Raw genomic sequence first — 21,368 nt, forward strand, 5'->3', positions numbered from 1 at the left:
ACAAATTCTGTGTAATGGATATCTTAGAAGGGAGTAAATTCCTAGAATTACCGAAATCTTAAGAGTTCTCCCCTACAGTCTTAAAATGATTAATCTTAAAACTCCCTAATGATTAATCTCCTTGACCTTCAAAATCTATCAAAATGTTTTTAGCAGGTCTACAAACTTTGATTATCTGACTTTGTTTCTGTAATTCCAATGTGGTCAGTGTTGAAATGACAGAAAAAAAGCATTTTGCTGGTTTTTTTCCCTAACCTAATCTCCCTCAGAAAGTCTTCAGTGGGAATTAGTTGTACTTACTGGGACAATTACTTCAAATATGAAATTCATTCATTTTTCCCAGTATTCTAAACTCTGGATATAGCACTTAGCTATTTTTTTTTTTGCTAGCTATATATATATATTTTAAAGAAATCTTTCAATGAAACAGAATACACAAACAATACAAATATGACAAAGACATTTACATTTTACAGAGACACGAACAGACAAAACAATAAGACAGATACATAGAATAATTATATCTAAGCTTTTCTTAAGGAATCTAAATTACAAAAGGCTTCTCCCTTTTGAAGTCATTTATTCTGTCAAAATTTTAGGAGACACCTGTTTTCCAGAGCTGAAGCCCAGTAAGCAAGCTGTGCCCTGAGTTTGGCATAACAAGGATCTTGTGCTCACCTTCTAAAACTGATGGTCCTGAGTTCAGTCAAGCATCAACAGGCCCAGACATCAATCCCTGCTAAGAATGAGCTGTCACTCACTGTTGTTGTGCTTCACCACTATTGCTACTCTAGACTGTCTAACTTTTTGTCTAGCCACAAATATATAAATCAGTATTTGTCACACTAGACGGATGCTTCCATTAGGGGTAGGGCCCCAGTACATTAGATATCTAATCTGCCTCCTACCTTGCAAGCCATTTTGAAGTTAAACTTCTGTTTGATTCTTGACTCCTGTCTTTAGTCTCCTCAATTTGGCTCTGGCCAACAATTGGTTAGAGGCTGGTTCAATCCAGTTGACAATTAAAACCTGATCCAAACAATCTCAAATTGGCCAACAATGTCAAATTATGCCAATTACTTATGAAACTTGCAAGTACTTGTTCCATGGACTAAATGCATATAACCTATAGCCATAGTATTTCTCAGTAGGTTACTCTTAATTAACAGGTTTTCTCTATTACAATCAGAGGAGAAACAAAAACAAAGGTACTTGATCCAAGAAACCAAAAGATGTCCCCAAGAAGAGATAGATACATCTTTTCTTCAGTGGAGACAATCAGTTTTAATCCTCCAAGGGAATAGGGATCCACCAAAAGATGGAAACTCAAGAATCAAAGAAGGAAAAATTACCCACTGCCACTCTCCAAGTGAGAATCAGTTCAAGCTGAAAGGGCTCCTATAAGTACTATAATTCATATAGCACTGAGGGCAGGGAAGGAATAATTAATCCTTTCTGATCCCATTTCTAATACCAACTTGTCAGCTATGAAAACAAATGACCAAAGAGTCAGATTTTGCAAGCACTGTTAACCCTAAAAATACCAAAGAGCTCACACAGGTTATCACAACTACAGTTATTTCTGAAAAATTAAAAAATTAAACCATAAAATAAAACCAAAGAGATAACAGTGATAAGCAAAAAGCTTTCTTTATTCCATTGGAGTAGGGAAACTAGTCACATGTGCCAGGAACCCCTGTAGTAGGACACCCATTTTAGTATGAGACAAATACTAGTGGCTATGCAGTGAGCTATAGCCCTGACAATGAGGGGTAACAGCAATGGTGAAACATTTTGATTCACTGAAGGGCTTCATGATGGGAAGATAATTTCTGCAGATGCTTGTCCAAACTCCTCCTTACCTTCCAATGCCATTACCCTGGCACATTTCACTTGGCAGTGTCTTAAAAATGTAACTGAATCATAATCTTCTTTTAGGTTAGTTAGTCTATTATTGGGATGGAAAGCAAGCCTGAGTGTTTTCTGATGTTCCATATTCTTCTTTCCTATTCAAAAAAACTATAAGAAACCTTTCAGATTTATATATTCAAGATTCAATTACAACTATTCCTTCTAATCACTAATACTCCAGATTCTGATCTACCATTAAAGAGGGGATTGCTTTAACAGCCCTCAGTTTCACTGTTGCAGGCAATCCATCCAGTGATTTTGTATCATTTAGTGCCTTAGCAACCTTTAGTGCCAGTCCTGAAGTCAGGAAGTCTCAGCTTCTGACCTCAGTGTCTGACCTCAGACACTAACTAGCTGGGTGACACTGGGTAAATTACTTGACCCTGTTTGCTTCAGTTTCCTCATTCATAAAAGGGGCTGAAGGAAATGATAAACCTCTCCAGTATCTTTCCCAATAAACTCCAAATGAGGTCACAAAGAGTTGGACACGACTGAAACAACTCAACACCAAAACTTTCCAGAGCTCCGTAATTCTAAAAAAAAAATTTGACTAACTAGAGTAATGATCCTTTTAAAACTCTGTACTTGGCATAGCAATTCCTTCAATCTATTGCATCTCTTCTCTTATTCAGAACCAAAATTGGAAAAAGTATCCTTTCTTTACTTTCTCACCTTTTACTTCTCCACCACTGAAGTCCAGCATCTACACATTCCTGCAATATTGCCTTCAAAGTTACCAGCAGTCTTTCTAATCCCCAAAGATTATCTTTCATGGTAATCTTTCAAAGTAATCTTCATTCTTCTTGACTACTTTGCTACCTTAAAAACTTCTTTCTTTCCTTGGTTTCTGTAATATCAATTTCTGTCTGGCCACTCTTTTTAGCCTCTTCTGTCTCCCATTCTATAAGCATAGGTATCCCACAATGTCCTCAGCCCCCTCTTCTTCCCTCTCTTAATTTTCTCTTTGTAATCACACCCAAACCAATAGTTCAATTACTATTTTTATACAGTATATATCTCTAAAAAATTTCTAAGTCTATTTATCCATAGTCTCCCTCAAATTCCAGCTTTGCATCATCAATTATTCTACATTTGTAACTTGTAATCCACTCAGATGGGAATTACCTTAAAGGGCATTATCATTTCTTGCCTAGACTTTCATAACAAAGTCCTAATTGATCTTTGTATTCATTTCTCTTTTCTTCAATCCATTCTTCACAAAGTTGACAAAATAATCTTCCCTAGACACCCATCTGATTACTCAAAAACCTCTAGTGATCCTTTTTGCCTTTAAAATAAAATATAACATTCTTAACCTACTAGTCAAGTTATTGAAGGTTTACTATGTACTAAGCATAAACTAAGAGCTATGGACACAAATAAGGGCAAAACAAACAAACAAACAAAAACCAGTCCCTGCCCCCCAAAAACTCACATGCCAATTGGAGATATACACATGGCTTGTTATTTGAAGTCCTCCATAATCTAGATCCAGGCATTTAATATTACTCAACTCTTATACTCTATATTCCAACCTAACAGACCAACTAACTGTCCTCCAAACAAAGCATCACGGCTCCAGGCTATTCCTTATACCTGCAAGACTCCCCTATTCCACTGAATCCTTAACTTGCTTTAGAACTCAGCTCAATTTCTACCTCCTATGACAAAACTTTCATAATTCCCCTCAGTGTTATTGCTTTCTTCATGTCAAATTATCTTGTAAAAGCTCACCTGAACACAAATTGTATTCCCCAAAACAACGTAAACTTCTGGAAGCCAGAGGTAGTTTTCTTTCTTGTCTTTATTGTTACTAGGATGTATCATAGTGAAATCATGGTCTAGACTATTAACAAATGTAGCCAATACATCATCTTTTCACCTCTGTGAATTTCCAAAGATCCTTTTCAAGAGGCAAAGAGCAAAAGTTGTAAGATACACCACTGGAAATGAGACTGTCTATATTGTCTTTAAAACAGAGTTGTCAATGAAATGCACTGAATGTATTCTAAAAGAAAACCCCACTGAACTTTTGAAAGTGTAGAAATGGAGGAAAGTAGCAGATGTGATTGGGGATTAGATGGAAGCCATAGTGAGGATAGTGACTATAGCTAGTCAAAAGATGCAATAGAATGTGCACAGCTTTCAAGGTTAGGGTAGAGACAATGGCCCCAGGAAAGATGTCAAAGGGAAAAAGTGTTGCCAAGCCCGCCAGCTATTGTGAATCCAAGGGTCTGGTGAATTAAATCTGAGAAAGGAAGTAGAAGCCCTCCTCACCCAATTGTTTCCATGAATTTTGAAATGTCAAGATTGTCCTTTTCTTCACTGAATAGTCTAGGACAGAAACAGAAGGAGAGATAGTTTAAAAAGATAATTAGAAATACATGTTCTTATCTGGAATATTTTATCTACTTTCCTTTTTATTTTATTCAATGTAAGATAAACTGTAATTATAAACTACTACATCTCTATATCTATGAATATATTGAAAAGTGTATTGAAGGAATGGACTCTATTACAGATATGTGATTTCATATTTTAATATTATGAGCAATATTCCATTCTACTTATTATTATTCATTTGTTTCAGTTATTGTCTTAAATTAAGACCTGGACAATAAGAACTTAATTCAACAATATTATCACCAAGGGTACTTAGGATTGTTGAATGGAGAACTAGACATATTCAAGATAAGCATTCTCTGATGATCTACAGGGATATAAGCATATTCTTGGGAATGGGCTATCTTCACATGCACAAAGAAACTTTTCTTTTCTTTTTTTTTTTTTTTTTTTTTTTTTTTTTTTGCTGAGGCAATTGGGCTTAAGTGATTTGCCCAGGGAAACAAGCTAGGAAAATAAAGATACTTTTAAGACCTGGGTTGATAAGGTTAAGGTTACAATTGCAACACCTGGTAGCAAATTTAGGTACTGGATCTAGGTAATCAAATTCACTTGCAGTATAATTAACACAATGGCACTCTTTCTATAATTTTAAACTAAGTCAAAAGCAACATAGATTTCTGTTCAATTGAATTGGTAAAGAATCTCTTAGAACTTAGATAGGCTTACCTTTTGAATATATACATGTAGTCACACAGTTAGTCATTGGGTCTTTGCTAGAAATACGCTTCTTACCAGGGATTTGTTTCTTCTTGGCAAGCTTAAGAATAAGATTTTAGTAGAATAAAAAGGCATCAATCAATAGATTTTAAAAGATGTTATAGACTTGAAAGCTGTATTTCAAAAGATCCATTAGGGGTATTTGTAATATTCTTTCTAAAATGTAAAAAAAATTCTCTGTTGAGGTTTTCTTGGGGTCTCTGAGAGCAGCCTTTTCAGTTCAGTAATCACCACACGAGTGGCCAGGGGTTAAAGTCCAAATCCTTTATTGTCTCCTTCAAAGTCTTGTCTCCTTCACTTGGGGCTCAGCTAGTTTTTCTGGAGGCCTTCCTGATTTTGGTTTCAGTGGCCAAGCGAAGGAGGACAGCCTGCCACCACTTCTCTGTCTTCCCTAGTTCTCATTAGTTCTCATTCTGGCTGAGTTTGTTGGAATTTATATGGTCTCTTATCAAAGATATGAATCTTGTGTAAGTACTAAGTACATGTACTGAATCAGAGAACTGTTAAGCACCATGCTAAATAACCATTGTCTCTACCAATTTCACTGACTTGGCACCTTGTTTCAAGTTCTGGCCCATAACAGGTATTCCTATTTAGAATATTTTGTGGCTTTACAAAATTATTCTGAGTAAAGATAGGGACTAGTCTGAGCTCTTTCAAATTCCCCTCCAAACAATTTTAAAATAATTATGAATTCTGGCGGGTAGAATCAACAAAAGGAAGCAATGAAACAAGTCTAACTCAACACAATTTAGAAGATTAGCAGGAAATGGGATGAGAGCAGAGAATAGCTCTGTGCAGATTGCACTCAGGTAAACCAGTAGTGAGCCAAGGCGGTAAATTAATTGGCAATGGTAGCTTATGGACCTCTGAGCCCCCAAATGGTAAGGGGATCAGATAACTGATCAGAAGGAAATTACAGGAGATCCCTTTGTTGGAACTGGGTGTGGGACACTGTGGCAATGGTTATATATGTGGATATGGGTCACAGTTCTGGGGCTCAGTCCCAAGAGGGAGGAGCACTAACACACTAGAATTTGTGGCTAAAGGGAAGCAGTCTCTGGTCAGTTAAATGATGGAAAAGAAGAACTATGGTTATTCATAGACCAGAGCACAAGCCAGGAGAGAAGTAAATCACCTCTCCTTAAATTATACCATCTTGAAAGAATTGAAAACATAAAAGACCCTCAGAACTAGCTCTGAAAACAGTAGCACAAAAAACTTGAAGCTTGGGACAGTGTCCTCTCTACCAGAAGAGCATGACCTGCAACTTCACAAAGAAGCTCCCTTGAGTAAATATAAACAGCAGAAGAAACTTCAGCTATCTTCTGGAAAAACTTACAAGAGATCAAAGGCCATTTCTGGCACTTTGCTTCTTTGTTGTCCTCCTATAAATCACCTGACCCAGTCTAAGGAAGCATATCTTTGTCTTATTTTTGTCACAGGGCATAATCTTGTGAATAAACTCGCTTTTAAAATCTAATTACACTAGTAAATCAACATATGTAAACCATGCTGGTACGGTCTCCTTCTTTCTTTGATATCCATTCAATCTTTCCATTAGTGAAGGACTGTACCTTTGTACAGTTTATATCCTTAAAAACATAAAATTAAAAGTAAAGAAACAGGCTGAAAAACCAAGCAAACAATAAAAAAGAATCTGATTAAAATTACTATAGTGACAGGGAAGATTAAAACACAAATTCAGAAGACAACAAAGTCAAAATAACTACATTTAAAGACTCAAAGAAAAATGTGTGACTTGGTCTCAGGCCCCCCCAAAATTCCTAGAAGAGCTCAAGGAAGATCTTAAAAATCAAATAAGAGGAATAGAGGAAAAAAACTGGGAAAGATACAATAGAGATGCAAGAAAATAATGAAAAAGAATCAACTTGGTAACAGAAGCATACACACACAACATTAATAGGGTGAATGGAAAAAGATGAAAAAAAATTAGATAAGAGAACTGCTTAAAAAAATTAGAAACATAGAAAAGTTAGTACAAAGCATAAATTAGAATTGGACAAATGGAAGCTAATAATTCCACACTTCAAGAAATAGTAAAATAAAATAAAAATAATTTTTAAAATACAAGAAAAAAGTGAAATATCTCATTGGAAAACCAATTGATCTGAAAAATAGATTAAGGAGAAATAATTTAAGAATTATTGGACCAGGTATATAGAAAAAAATGCTCTAAATCATTATTGATTAGAAAAATGTAAACTAAAACAACTTGGAGATATCTCATGCCCATCAAATTGACTAAAATCAGAGAAAGAGAAGAAGACAAATGTTGGAGGCAATGCAGGAAACTGGGATACTGTTGGTGGAACTGTGAACTGATTCAACCAATTCTGGAGAGTAATCTCATATTATGTCTAAGAGTTATAAAACTGTGTATACCCTTTGACTCAGAAATACTACTATTAGGTGTGTTTCTCATCAGGGAAAAAGAAAAAAAAAACTCATGTGTTCTAAAGTATTTATAGCAACTGTACTTGTGGTATCAAAGAATTGTAAATTGAAGAGACATCCATCAATTAGGGAATGGCTAAATAATATACACACACATAATTTTGTGTGTGTGTGTGTGTGTGTGTGTGTGTGTGTGTGTGTGTGTGTGTTTGAAGCCATCCTATGCATACTTCTATTTATCAGTTTTTTCTCTGGAGGTGGATAGTATTTTCCTTCATTCTTCATTATTTCATGGGAATCTTATACATGTTATTCTAAAATTAATCTGCTTGTCATTTCTTATAACACACAGTGTATCTTATGCAGAATGTGAAGGAAAAGAGGGAAATAGTTTCAAACTTAAAATATAACAAAAATTAAATTAAACTTAAAAAAAACTGAAACCCACTATCAAAAGAAGAGCTCAGGTATCATATTTCAAGAAATTATCAAGGAAAATTGCCCTGGAATAAAAGGATAAAATAGAAATTGAAAGAATCTATCAATCCCTTCCTGAAAGAGATCTCACAATGAAAACTCCCAAGAATATTATAGCCAAAGTCTAGAGTTTCAAAGTCAAGAAGAAAATATTGTAAGTAGTTGGAAAGATATATTTAAAATATCATGGAGCCAAAATCAGAATACAACAAGATTTAGCAGCTTCTACATTAAAATACTGGAGGGCTTGGAATATGATATTCTGGAGGGGAAAGGATCTACCATTATAACCAAGAATCACTTCCCTAGCAAAACTGAGTATATTCCTTCCGGGGGAAAAAGTTTGTTAATGAAATAGAAGACTTTTAAGCATTCCTGGTGAAAAGACCAGAGCTGAATAGAAACTTTAACTTTCTTGTATTCAAGAATTAAGAGAAGGGCAGCTAAGGTTTCACAGTGGATACAGCACAAGTCCTGAAGTCAGGAGTAAATTTCATCTCAGTCACTTAACACTTCGTAGCTGTATGACACTCCCTGGGCAAGTCACTTAACTCCAAATGCCTCAGAAAAAAAAAAAAAAATGAAGAAGAATGAAGAGAAGCATAAAAAGGTAAACAGGAAAGAGAAATTATATGAGAGATCAATAAAATTAAACTGTTTACTTTCCTACATAAGAAGAAATTGGAATAATCTAGAAGGTATGGGTATGAATCGACTATGAACAGATGATATCTAAATAAAATAAAATTAAGGGGATAAAAAACAGGAATGACAAGAAGTTTTTTTTTTTTTTTTTAAATGAAATTAAGGAGTGAGAAAGATACAGGGAAGCAGGACGGGAGAAGAATGGAATAAATCATCTCATATAACTCAAGTATAAAAATCCATCTAATTCTACAGGGAAATAAGAGGGGAAGAGTATAAGAGAAAGTGGAGGGGGAGGGCTGATACAAGGGAGGGCAAATTGGGGGAGGTGTACTCAGAAGAAAAGCATTTTTGTGGAGGAACAGAATGAAAGTAAGAAAGAGAAGGATAAATAGGACAAAAATAGAATAGGCATAAATAGATAGTAATCACAAACTGTCCAAAAAAAATGTATATTCCTTTCTTATACAGGTCTCATTTCTCAAAAATATAGATGTGTTTGAGAGAATCAAGTCAAATTTATAAGAATACAAGTCATTACCCAATTGATAACTGGTCAAAGAATATGAAAAGGGAATTTTCAGATGAAGAAATCAAAGCTTCCCATAGTCATATAAAAATAAATAAATCATTATTGATTAGAGAAATGCAAAATAAAACAACTTTGAAATACCATCCCATACCTATTGGCTTATATGACAGATAAGGAAAATTACAAATATTGGAAGGCATTTGGGAAAATTGAAACACTAAAGTTCTCTTGGTGGAGGTATGAACTGATCCAACCCTTTTGGAAAGCAATTTGGAATTTTGCCCAAAAGGCTAAAGAACTATGGCATATTCTTTGACCCAGCAATACCAACCACTTCTACATCTGTGTCCCAAGGAATTTAGAAAGAAAGGAAAAGGACCTATATGTATAAAAGGTATTTAAAGCAGCTCTTTTTGTGGTGGTAAGGAACTGGACATTGAAGGAATATCTATCAATTGAGGAATGGTTGGATAAATTATGATAGGATTGTGATAAAATCCTATCATGCTATGAGAAATGATAAGTGGGATGCTTTCAGAAAAACCTGGAAAGACTTACCGAACTGATGAAAAATAAAGTGAACAGAACCAGAAGAACAATAACAACAATAATGCACAATGATTAATTGTAAATGACTTAGCTAAACTTAGCAACACAACCATTTAATACAATTCCAAAAGATCTATGATGAAAAATACTATTTACCACCATAGAAACTAATGGAGAATAAATACAGATCTAAATATACTTTAAAAAACTTTTTCTTGTTTTATTTTGGTCTGTTTTTTTAAAAAATATAATATTAAAATGTTTTATATGACAGTATATAAATAATCTATATCAAATTGCTTGCCTTCAGAATGGGAGGGGGAGAGATAAGTAGAGAGAGAAATTGGAACTCAAAATTTTAGAAAACAAATGTTAAAACTGTTGTTATATGTATGTTGAAAAAAATTTAAAAATTTAAAAATCATTTTTAATATTAATTTTCTCCAATTATATGTAAAAGCAAGTTAAAAAATTTTTTTTTCAAATTTGAATTCCAAATCCTCTCCCTCCCTTTTCTCATTCACAATTTAAGAAGCTGTTCTTTATGGTATTTCATTTGATGATCTTGTCAGTTTTGATTATCATCTCTATGTTTTTTAAATAACTTTTCTTTTTCTTTTTATTTACAAAACATATGTATAAGTAATTTTTCAACACTGACACTTACAAAACCTTTTGTTCCAAATCTCCCACTTCTTCCCCCAACCCCTCCCCTAGATGGCAAATAATCCAATACATGTTAAATATGTTAAAATATATATTAAATCTAACATATGTATACATATTGATAGTTATCTTGCTGCACAAGAAAAATTGGATCAAGAAGGGAAAAAAAAATTGAGAAAGAAAATAAAATGCAAGCAAACAACAGAAAGAGTGAAAATGCTATGTTGTGGTCCACATTCAGTTTTCACAGTTCTCTCTATAGGTATAGATCGCTATCTTCATTATAAGATTATTGGAACTGATCTGAATCATCTCATTGTCATCTCTATGTTGATCAATCTCAAATCTATTCATCCAGCCTTGAGCTCTCTGCTGACCTCCAACTTTGCAACTGCACTGCCTTTAAGACATTTAAAAATGGATGTCCAACAGACATTTTAAACTTAACATGTCCAAACTTAAACTTATTTTCTTTATCCCTAAATTTTATCTTCTAAATTTCACTGTTATTGTTGAGGGACAGCATTCCCCTTTATTGGAAGGACAGTATCCTACTAGTGTCCTTTCCTCCTCTTTTTATCCATATCTAGTAGAAGCTAAGGCTTGTAGATTTCACTTTTATAACCTCTCAGGAAATACATCTTTTCTCTGATACTGCCATCAGCCTTATACAGGCTCTCATCTTACTCCTAAACTATAGTAATAGTTTGCTGATGGTCTACCTGCCTCAAGTTTCTCCCCATTCCAATCCATCCTCTCCATTCATGTGCCAAAGTAAATTTCCTAAAGTGCCAATTTTGACTGTGGAAATACACTGAAACTCCAGTAGCTCCCTATCACTTTCTTTCCTTCCTAACCCCTATCTCCATTACTTTCAGGACCAAATACAAAATCTTCTTGTTTGATATTCAAAGCACTTCATTACCAACCCCTCTTATCTTAAGAATCTTCGTATACTTTACTCCCTGATACATACTCTTTCTATCTGACCTCCAGAGATCTGTTCTAAGAACGAAACAGTCCATCTGTAGGCTACACGAGAAATGTTCTCCCCCTTCCACTCTACCTACAGACTTCTTTGGCTTCCTTCAAATCTCACCTTTACCAACTCCTCTTTATACTTGTCCCTTCCCTCATTATTTCCTATTTATCTTCTATATAACTTGTAGGCATATTATGAATACTACTGCTAAAACAGTAATCCTAGGTATATAAATCAAACATTTACTTATAATTAATCATAATTTTACCACCTCCACATTCAGTTATGTGTCCCCATATGGGGTCATGACCCACTGTTTAAAAAGCTGTGCTCTATGGTATTTCATAGGGATAGCTAGGTGATAATGATAGAGTTCCAGGCCTGAAGTCAAGAAGATTCATTTTTCTGAGTTCATATCTGTCCTCAGACATTCATATTCACTGTGTGCTTCAGTTTCTTTATTTGTAAAATGAGCTGGAGAAGGAAATGGCAAACCACTCAGATATCTCTGTCAAGAAAACCTCAGGAAGGGTCACAAAGAGTCAGACATTGAATAACAAACTATATTTAATAATATTTATATAGTACCTACTATGTGTCAGGCATTCTGCTAAACACTTTACAAATATGATCTCATTTTATCCTCACAATTCTAGTTGTCTTCCCCTTCTTCCTCCTTTAAATAGTAAGCTCCTCCAGGGCAAGGATTTGTCTTAGGGAGGGAAAGTGGTCAAAATGGAAGCAAGGGGGGAGAAGAGCAAGTATTTTATTTTGTTTTGTTTTGTTTTTAATGAATTTAGAATGAGATGAAGATGGTGCTCAGTAGTTTCAGCCAATTATCATCTATGGATTTCTTTCTTTTTTTAAGGATGAAGGAGATTGGAGCAAAATGGAGGGAATGAAGATTAGAGAGAAAGGAGGTGACCAAAGTTCTTCAGTGTCTGTAACATTCTTGTATGCAAATAGTAGTGAAGAAGGGACCCCGAAACTCTGAAAATCCTTAAAGAAAATCTCCTTCAATTCTGCCTCAGTGAGGGACCCCTCAGTTTTTCATTTGTGAAAAAAAGTTTCATTTTTGTTATCTGGGTGCAGTCAATGCAGTGTTGAAACTCATTGAATTTAATTCAAATTCTAGCTCAAGCTGAAACCCAGGGAGGAGCCAACATGGGACTCCACCTACGGCCCCCATCGGCTAAATCTCTCATTATAAAAAGAGCCAAACTAAAATCCTCTCTTTGCAGAGGTTCCAAACATGCCATGCTATGCCATGCCATGCTAAGGGATTCTGTCCACTGGCATATTCTTTCCAGTGTTATCATCTCTTTACCCTCGCCTATTTCCCTAACCAGACTTTACACCTGTCAGGATTTCTAACCTTATTTCCAATCCCCATAAAAACCCTTTTATCAATCTAGGTTTTCGGGTTTGTAAATTCTTTTACAGTAAATTCTTCCCCACTGCCAGAAAGGAGTCTCCAAAACTCCCTACCCTTGCGCCGAAGCCCAAGAGGTTTTAGGGGAGCCAAACCTCTCCATTTGGTTCCCTGAACCCCGAACCTGCCACAAAACCTTATCATTTAACTCCCTGACCACCAGAAACCCTAATTTCATTTTGGTTCCCTAAATCTAAACCTCATTTTTAGAAGCTTAATCATTGGAAACCTATCTCACAGTAAATGTCTGGACAAGTCATTTAACTTACCTCGATTTTTTCATCTTAATAATCTTACCCACTTCACAAGATTACTGTGGGGAATTAGTAAAATAATATAGGTAAAGTTCTTTGCTATTCTTAAAACACCATAAAAATGCTATTATTAGTATTATTATTAAACATTTCTTGATTGATGGAGGGAGGTTAGGAATAAGAAGGTGCTTCATGAAAGAATGAAGCCAAGGAGTGGAGAATAGGGAGAATCCTGAAAAGTTCCATATAATTTTTCACCTTTTGCGGTTTTTCCTCCTCCCACACCACTGATTTTTTTTTTTTTTTTAATTCTGGAGAGGTGAAGAAGGGGCGGCGCGAGGAGGCCTCTTCCCCTTTAAGGTCACGGCCAGGAGACTGCTGACCTCCGTGCCTCTCCGCCCCTTCCTTCTCCTCGGGTTCCCAGCTTCACCCGGGGCTCTCCGAAGCCCGGGCCCTCCCCAGCTCCCGGGCCACGTGACTCGGCCCCAGTCTTAGAACCTCGGCCGCGGGGCTCCCTGTATTCCAGAGATTGGCTGCAGGCGCGACCATGACGAACTGAGCTGAAGGAATAGAGGGGGCTCGTGCCGTCTCTGCTCTCGTCGCCTCCTCCCCCTCCCCGGCTCTTCTATCTTAGCTGTGCAGACGTAGGCTCTGGGACTTCGCCTGAGCGCTTCCCTTGGAGGGGAGTTCCCCGAGAGCATGTAAAGGGGAGAAGGACGGGCGAGGCAGTTCCCGGGGCCTGAACTGAGAACGCCCCGAGCCCACTGCACCCTCCCTTCCCCCATCGGACAGCACTGGGCCCTCGGGCGCTGGGCCCTGCCGGGAAGTCTGGCGGGAGAGGCCGCAAGCTGAGCCGGCGAGCTCTCTGAAATCTCGCGCAGTCCCGCGAGAGGTTAAGTTGAGGTAACATGGCGACGTCTAATCTGTTAAAGGTAAGAACCCCACTTCTGCTCTCCTTCTCCGCCGCTCCCGCGCTAGGAAAGTAGCACACCTGGATCCGGGGGCGGATCCGTGCAGGGTCAGACAGCGGGACCAGTGATGACAGGGGTAGCTGAGGGGGCACCCTTCTCGCGCTCTGGGGAGAAGGGCCTTGCTTCCCTGTCCCCTCCCCCCCACCAGTTGCCGGCGTGTGTGTGTATGTGCACGCGCGCGCGCGTGTATGTGTGTGTGTGTGTGTGTGTGTGTGTGTGTGTTCTTCCGTCCGTCCGTCAGTCTGTCTGTCCGTCCAGCGGGGCTGTGAGGGGAACCTTACAATCATTCAACGGGACATTTGTTTTCGGGGAGATAGGGTACAGTTCTTCTTTAGAGATGTCTCTCACGCTCTAGCTCGCAGGGTCTAAGGCATAGAAGAGAAGAACCCTAGTAACTCTTGGGCTGCAGGATGCTTATCCCATTCTTTTCCTTTCCTTTAAGCCGAGGTTTGTAGCATCCACCCCCCTATTAGTTTGCAGGACTCTTCACCGCAATCCTCGACTGTTTTCCTTCGGAGACTTCAGGTTCTTTGCTCCTGTCTCTCAGTTTCTTTAAGGCCTTGTTCTCTTGCTATAGTGTAGTAAGATAATATTAGAAGGTTTTTAAAAAATATCTTTCTAAAGAAAGTAATTTTGTGCAAGAGTAAACTATTTTAGATTTATTTTATTAACTATTTGACAGGATTAGTAACGGAGATAAGGTTCCTTCCATAAGCTGATTAAAGGGGACTTCAAATGAAATGAAAAGACCAGTGCATCCTCTTATTGTTTTATAGTAATATTCACATTGGAAATTCATGGCTCAAGGGTTTTAAACCTGGAAAGGACTCATCCATAAATGCTGTTGTTTTATCAAAGAGGAATCAGTCTTACATAAAGTTGTGACATGCCCAAGGTCACATAGTCAATTTGAAGAGTAATTGGAACTGACTCTGGACTCTAGGGGCCTTTTCTTCTTTGTTATCCTGTATTTCTGTTTAGTTCTGAGTGGTTGAGATTTTTCTTGGTTTCATTCTCTTTTTGGACTAGTCAAATTATGATCATTTACCATGTCACAAATCACTTTTCTTAAATTATAGTACCTGTTAAATAAGTTTTGTCTATATTTGATTACTTAAGTATAACAATTTGATGAGTGAAGTCAAGACTGACAAGCATGGATTATGATCTGGGTACTTTTCCATGTTGTACAAATAATTTCAGCTGGTATATGTGTGTATATATGTGTATAAATATGTAATTCTAAAGTCTTTTTTAACGAAAGGAAGGGAATGCTTATTAACATTAGTAAATTTCTTTTTTTTAATCTTTAATAATAGCTTTTTATTTTCAAAATACATGAAAAGGTAGTTTTCAACATTCACCATTGCAAAACCTTGTGTTCCACATTTTTCTCCCTCCCTTTCCCTTACCCTGTGCCGTAGACAGCAGGTAATCCAATGTAAGTTATACATGTTCAATTCTTCTAAACATAATTCTACATCCATATTTCATGCTGCACAAGAAAGATCAGATCAAAAAGGAGAAAAAATGAGAAAGAAAAAGAAAGCTAACAACAAGAAAAAATGAAAATGCTATGTTGTGAACCACATTCAGCTCCCATAATCTTTTTTTCTGGATGCAAGTAGTTCTCTCCATCACAAGTCTGTTGGAATTGATCTGAATCACCTCATTGTTGAAAAAAACTAGGTCCATCACAGTTGATCATCACATAATCTTGCTATATACAATATTCTCTTGGTTCCACTCACTTCAGTTAGCATCAATTCATGTAAATCTCTCCAGGCCTTTCTGAAATGATCCTGTTCATCATTTCTCATGGAACAGTAATATTCTATTACATTCATATACAGTAACCTGTTCAACTATTCCCCAACTGATGGACATCCATTCAGTATCCAGTTTCTTCCCACTACAGGGAGAAAAGGGCTGCTACAAATATTTTTGCACATGTGGGTTCTTTTCCATTTTTTATGATCTTTTTGGGATACAGATCCAGTAGAAATACTGCTGGATCAAAGGATATACAGTTTGATGGCTCTTTGGGCATAGGTCCAAATTGCTCCACAGAATGGTTGGATCATTTCACAACTCCACCAACAATATATTAGTGTCCAGTTTTCTCCGATCCCCTCCAGCATTTGTCATTAACTTTTCTTATCATTTTATCCAATCTGAGAGGAGTTATCTTACTTTGCATTTTTTTAATCAATAGTGATTTAGAGCATTTTTTTCATGTGACTAGAAGTGGCTTTAATTTCTTTGTCTGAGAATTGTCTGTTCTTATCCTTTGACCATTTATCAATTAGAGAATGAATTATATTATAAATTTTAATCAATTCTCTATATTTTAGAACTCTTGGATGCAAAATTTTTTCCCTCAGTTTTCTGCTTCCCTTTTAATCTTGTCTGCATTGATTTTGTTTGTAGAAAACCTTTTTAATTTAATGTAATCAAAATTATCCATTTTGCAAGCAAATTTCTTTTTTGGTGTAACTTAAGGTTCTTAAATTTGAAAGCTGTTCATCTGCTGAGATTCTTTTCTACTTTTTACTACTTTGCTATTTAAGGCTTATCTTCTAATTTTGGTATATGTGTTATTTTCAGTCTGGAGAGAAGAATTAAATGATCAGTAGAAGACTTATGCAGAAATCTAGTTCATTCTTCATTTATTATTAAACACTTTTATGCATCTTGAGCCCTATGCTTGGGTGCTGGGGGAAATTCCAAGCTTAATATGTTTAGCAGTCTTCGTAGAACAGAGGTTCCTATTCTTTTTTTTTTTTTTTTTTTCTCCCATTATCTACCCCTTTTTGCCTCTAGATTCTTTCTCGGAGTAATGTAATGTTTTTAAATACATAAAATAAAATACATAGGATTATGAAGGAAAATTAATGGTATTGGAATAATACCAATTGGAATAATGGTAATTGGAATAATTGGAATATTCACAGATTCCAACATAAAAGACCCAGAAGATCTGTTAGGGTCTAAAGAAGTAGAAGATATACAATCAGAAAAATATAATGCACATTTCTTTCAAAATGAATAGTTTTTTGGGGGGAGGGGGGAGGAGACGGTTGTATCTAGAGTATGATCAATTAATGCATTTCAATAACTCATTGCAGTTTCTAATCTTAGAGACTTCCCTGGGATACTAAAGTTAAGGATATTGCTCATGATCAACCAGTTAAGGCATCCTAGACAAGACTCTGAATTAGTGCTAGACTCTGTAGCCTTCTAGCCACTAAATATGTCTTTCTTGATGAGTGCATTAGAGAAGTGCAAAACAAATTGCTCTGTGTGGTCTGAGTGGGGGGAATAGAAGAGGCATCTTGGAGGAATGTTGACATTTGAATTGGACTTTTAGAAAGGGGGAAAAAAATCCAATAGGTTAAGCTGGAAAGAAAAGCTTTTCCCAGGAAGGGCATTAAACCAAGCAGTCTTAACTGGGTGTTTTTAGTTGGCAGAGACTTATCTAATTTGACTCCTGGGCAGTAATGTGAGATCCTGCATCTAGATGGTTTATTGAATGTAGTACTGGACTTCTCTCTCAGATGCTCACTAGCAATATGACCTTTGGCATTTAAGTCATTCTAACTCTGAGCCTTCATCCGTAAAATGAGAATGATGATATTTTACCTACCAGGGTAGTTCTGCAGATTAATTAAGATAATATATGTAAAGCACTTTGCAAACATTTATATAAATGTTTGTTGTTTTTAAGACAGATCCTTAACAGGCAGAAGAGTTTTAATTTTAATAAATACGCAACAGATAGGTAGCCACTGAACATTTTTTAACAAAGTAGTGCTTGACTAGATCTAAATATATGGCAGCAGTATGCAAAATGTTAAGAGTAGGAAAAGAGTGGAAGGTTTTCTCAGTTGGTTCTGAATGCCTCTTGAATCTGTTAAGGGAAAACAGAAAAAAAAGTAGATGGTACTCTGCCTTTGAAAATAACATATAATAGATTCTCTTGGTGTGCTTAGATGGGAAATTCTTACCACACTGTATCCCCTGAGATTACTCCATGAATACCTTGTGCTCTCAGATATGGCAATAAAATAATGTGATTTGGCCAAAATTCAATTTTATACACACACACACACACATATGTATACATTTTAATTTTCAAAGAATTATAGTGCCCCCCAAAAGAGATTCTCTTACTTGTTATCAAGTATCAAGTGTATCTGATGGACATCAGAAACATTTCACAAAATAAGATTATGGAAGCAATGTTGAAAAAAATTAAATTTCTTTTTTAATGTGCTGTGAGTTTTTCTGATACTTGTGGTTAGGGGAAATGAGGTTTATTGCCTTCTTTTTGGTATAGCCTTTAAATATTAGGAAATTAAAGTAGTCAGATAATATTAGTGTAACTGAACTGAATTCTTTCATCTCTAATTGAATTAAAAGTATGCATTTTGTAGTCTAAAGACTTAGAGCTATTTGGAGATCATCTAGTATAAATTCACTTTTTTCAGATAAGAGTATCTAAGCCTAGAAAGGAAAAATGACTTACAGAAGACCACAAAGGTCCTAGTGATACTAATATTTATATATCAATAGGTTATACTATATTAATTGGGAAGAGAATTCCAGCCAATATCATTGTCTCAGTGGAAGTTGATAGCTTGAGATCATATTTGCAAAGTGCTTGTCAAAGTACCTACCACATAGTAGATACTTAATAATTATATACACTTGCTTTCTTCCTACAGTTGGCACTTAATAAATGCTCATTTCCTTCCTTCTTCAGTGTCCAAAGCAGGGGAGGGGGAGGGGGGAAAGAACCCATAAAAATTGCAGCAGAGCAATTAATGATCAAAAAATCCAATGAGAAAAATCTTGTAACTGACTTTACTCACAGAGCTATACAAAAATGTCAGAAGACTAAAGGCCATAGAAAAGGGGTAGGGGGGGAGCTCAAACTAAGTCAGTTCTCAAGCTAAATAGCCTTATAGAAAACCAGAATCTGGCTTGTAACCTGACACCTGGATGTATCCAGAAACAGCAGCATGGACCTTTGAAGCTACTGGAACCTCAGCAAAAACTCCAGGTGTGTGGCATCACTCAGGAGAGGATATCCTGGCCCCAGGAATTCTGAAGTCACTAGTACTTTGCAAAAGATGCCAAAGAGGGTGTTGTGGATCCATTACTCCAAATTTCAAAGGGACAGGACTGATGCTAATCCTATAAAGTGGAAGTTGATTTAGAAACCCAGATCAAGATTAAGCAATACTGAACATATCTATCACCCAAGAGCATAGCAAAAAGTAGGGCCTGGCCTAGGCACAAAACTCCAGTTCACAAACTGAGGCTGGAGAGATTAGTAAATATAAGAACATACAAAGATTTATAATAGATCCAGAAATACCCAATAATCTATCCTAGAAGGAAAGAATAACTCAGTAACAACTAGAAGCAAAGATGCAAAAGAAAAAAAGGTGATCTTTTTTCCCCACTAGAACTAAATATCTACAAGAAGTTAATCAAAAGATAAAAAATAAAATTTTTGGAAGAAAGAATTAGAAAAAGGGTAAATGGCCTAGAAAAGAAAATGGTAAAGAACTCTTTAAAATATAGAATAAACATAAATCAGTGACTTCATGAGACCGCAAGAAATATTAAGAAAAAACAAAACAAAACAAAAAACTTTAAAACAACTGGATGTAAAAAAATGGAAAATAAATCAAGCAGAAATGATTAAGAATCATTGGGCTCTCTGAAAACCACATTTAAAAAATATTCTGTACACCATATTTAAGAAATCATAAATGAAACTTTAGCAATCTATTCCAAGTTGTATTACTTTTCAGTTTATTTCTGAAAAGCAATTTGGATATCTGGTTGGAAATGTATTTATTTATGCACAATCCAGCAATATTGATTAAAGAGGAAAAAGATATGCAAAAATTTTTTGCAGCTCTTTCTGTGGTGGCAAAGACTTGGAAAGTGAGAGGATTCTCATCAATCTGAGAATAGTTGAACAAGATATTGTATATAAATGTAATAGAATATGTAATAGTATTCTGTTATACCATCATGATGTGAGAAATGATGGAGATAGCTCAGAGAAATATAGATAGACTTATATGATCTGACAAAAAGTGAAGTGAGCAGAACTAGGAGGACAATTTATGGAATAACAGCAATATTATAAAAACAACTTTGAAAGATAAAGAATTCTGATCCCCACAATGGCCAACCACAATTCCAGAAGATTTGACATGAAACTTGCTATCTACCTAATAGATGGAGTCAGTAAAAATTGAGACTTTCAAAAAAAATTATGGGCAATTCAGGAATTTGTTTTCATCAGTAAGATAGAGTTGTAGCAGGGTTGTGTTTTTGTTCTTTTTTTCTTTCCCCTTACTCAATTTAAAGAGTGGAATGAGATGGAGGGAAAAAATGCACATCTGAAGACAAAATAAAATTTACTTAAAAAAAAAAAAGCCATCACAGAGCAAAATAAAACTAGAAAGAAACCGCCAATCACTTCCTGAAAGAGAAATGATTGAGAAAATGTTGAATTTCTTGTTGTTCAGTGAAATATCTGTTCTGTTGATTAGCCAAAGCACAGTATTCACAAAGGTGAAGGGTAAAGACATAAATTGACCCACTTGCTGTTCCTGTTCATACTATTCTGTTTCCTGGCACTGGCCAAAAGCTGTCTCAAGCCACAAAAGCTGTTTTTTGTGCTTCCTCCTTTTGTCTACCTCATAGAATCCTTAGTTTCTATTGTCATTTGTTCTGTTTGGCCTGGGAGGGTGGAACTAGGAACAATAGAAGGAAATTGCAAACAGGATAATTTTAAAATTACAATTAGCCCAAAGTGAAATGGGCTTTCTGGAGAAGTAAGTGATTGGTTTCCCCCTCCTTGGAAGTATTCACATTTGACAATTGTGTTATAACTGGGATGATTTTCTTATAAAAGGTGAACTAGGTAGTGATTGAAATCTCTTCTAATTTTCAGATTTTGTGATTGTGTGAAAGCCTGACATGTAATTATTCTTTATTAAAGCTTTTTGTTTTTCAAAACATATGTGTGGACAATTCTTCAACATTAGCCTTTGCAAAACTTAGTGTTCCAATTTTCTCCCCCTTCCCCCACGCCCTCCCTTAGCTGGCAAGTAGTCTAATTTATGTTAAACATGGTAGAAATATACATTAAATCTATTATATAGAGAGAGGGCCGGAACTCTGGAAAGGTATACTTGAATAAAGGACAGCAGGGTGCTTATAGTTAAGCACCTACCCAGTATGATTGATGAGATAATGATTTTCTAGTTAAACATATACTTAATGTGATATAATCACTCTCGTCATACACTTAATTTGATATGGTGATGTAATGGTTCTACAGATTGGCACATGCTCAGTTGTTGTAGTGATATAATCG

At 36.0% G+C, this 21,368-nt stretch overlaps 1 protein-coding gene across 1 annotated transcript in view; it reads left to right on the forward strand.

Moving 5' to 3' along the window:
- The first annotated feature begins 13,831 nt into the window (after positions 1-13,831).
- CUL5 (cullin 5) overlaps positions 13,832-21,368 on the forward strand; it is a 99,971-nt gene continuing 92,434 nt past the window's right edge. Inside the window, exon 1 of the mRNA XM_051986931.1 lies at positions 13,832-13,921. Coding sequence (XP_051842891.1) covers positions 13,898-13,921 — 24 coding nt within the window. The 5' untranslated portion in view covers positions 13,832-13,897. The remainder of the gene's footprint in view (positions 13,922-21,368) is intronic.

This window comes from Antechinus flavipes, chromosome 3 (assembly GCF_016432865.1).
Source record: "Antechinus flavipes isolate AdamAnt ecotype Samford, QLD, Australia chromosome 3, AdamAnt_v2, whole genome shotgun sequence".
NCBI lineage: Eukaryota > Metazoa > Chordata > Mammalia > Dasyuromorphia > Dasyuridae > Antechinus > Antechinus flavipes.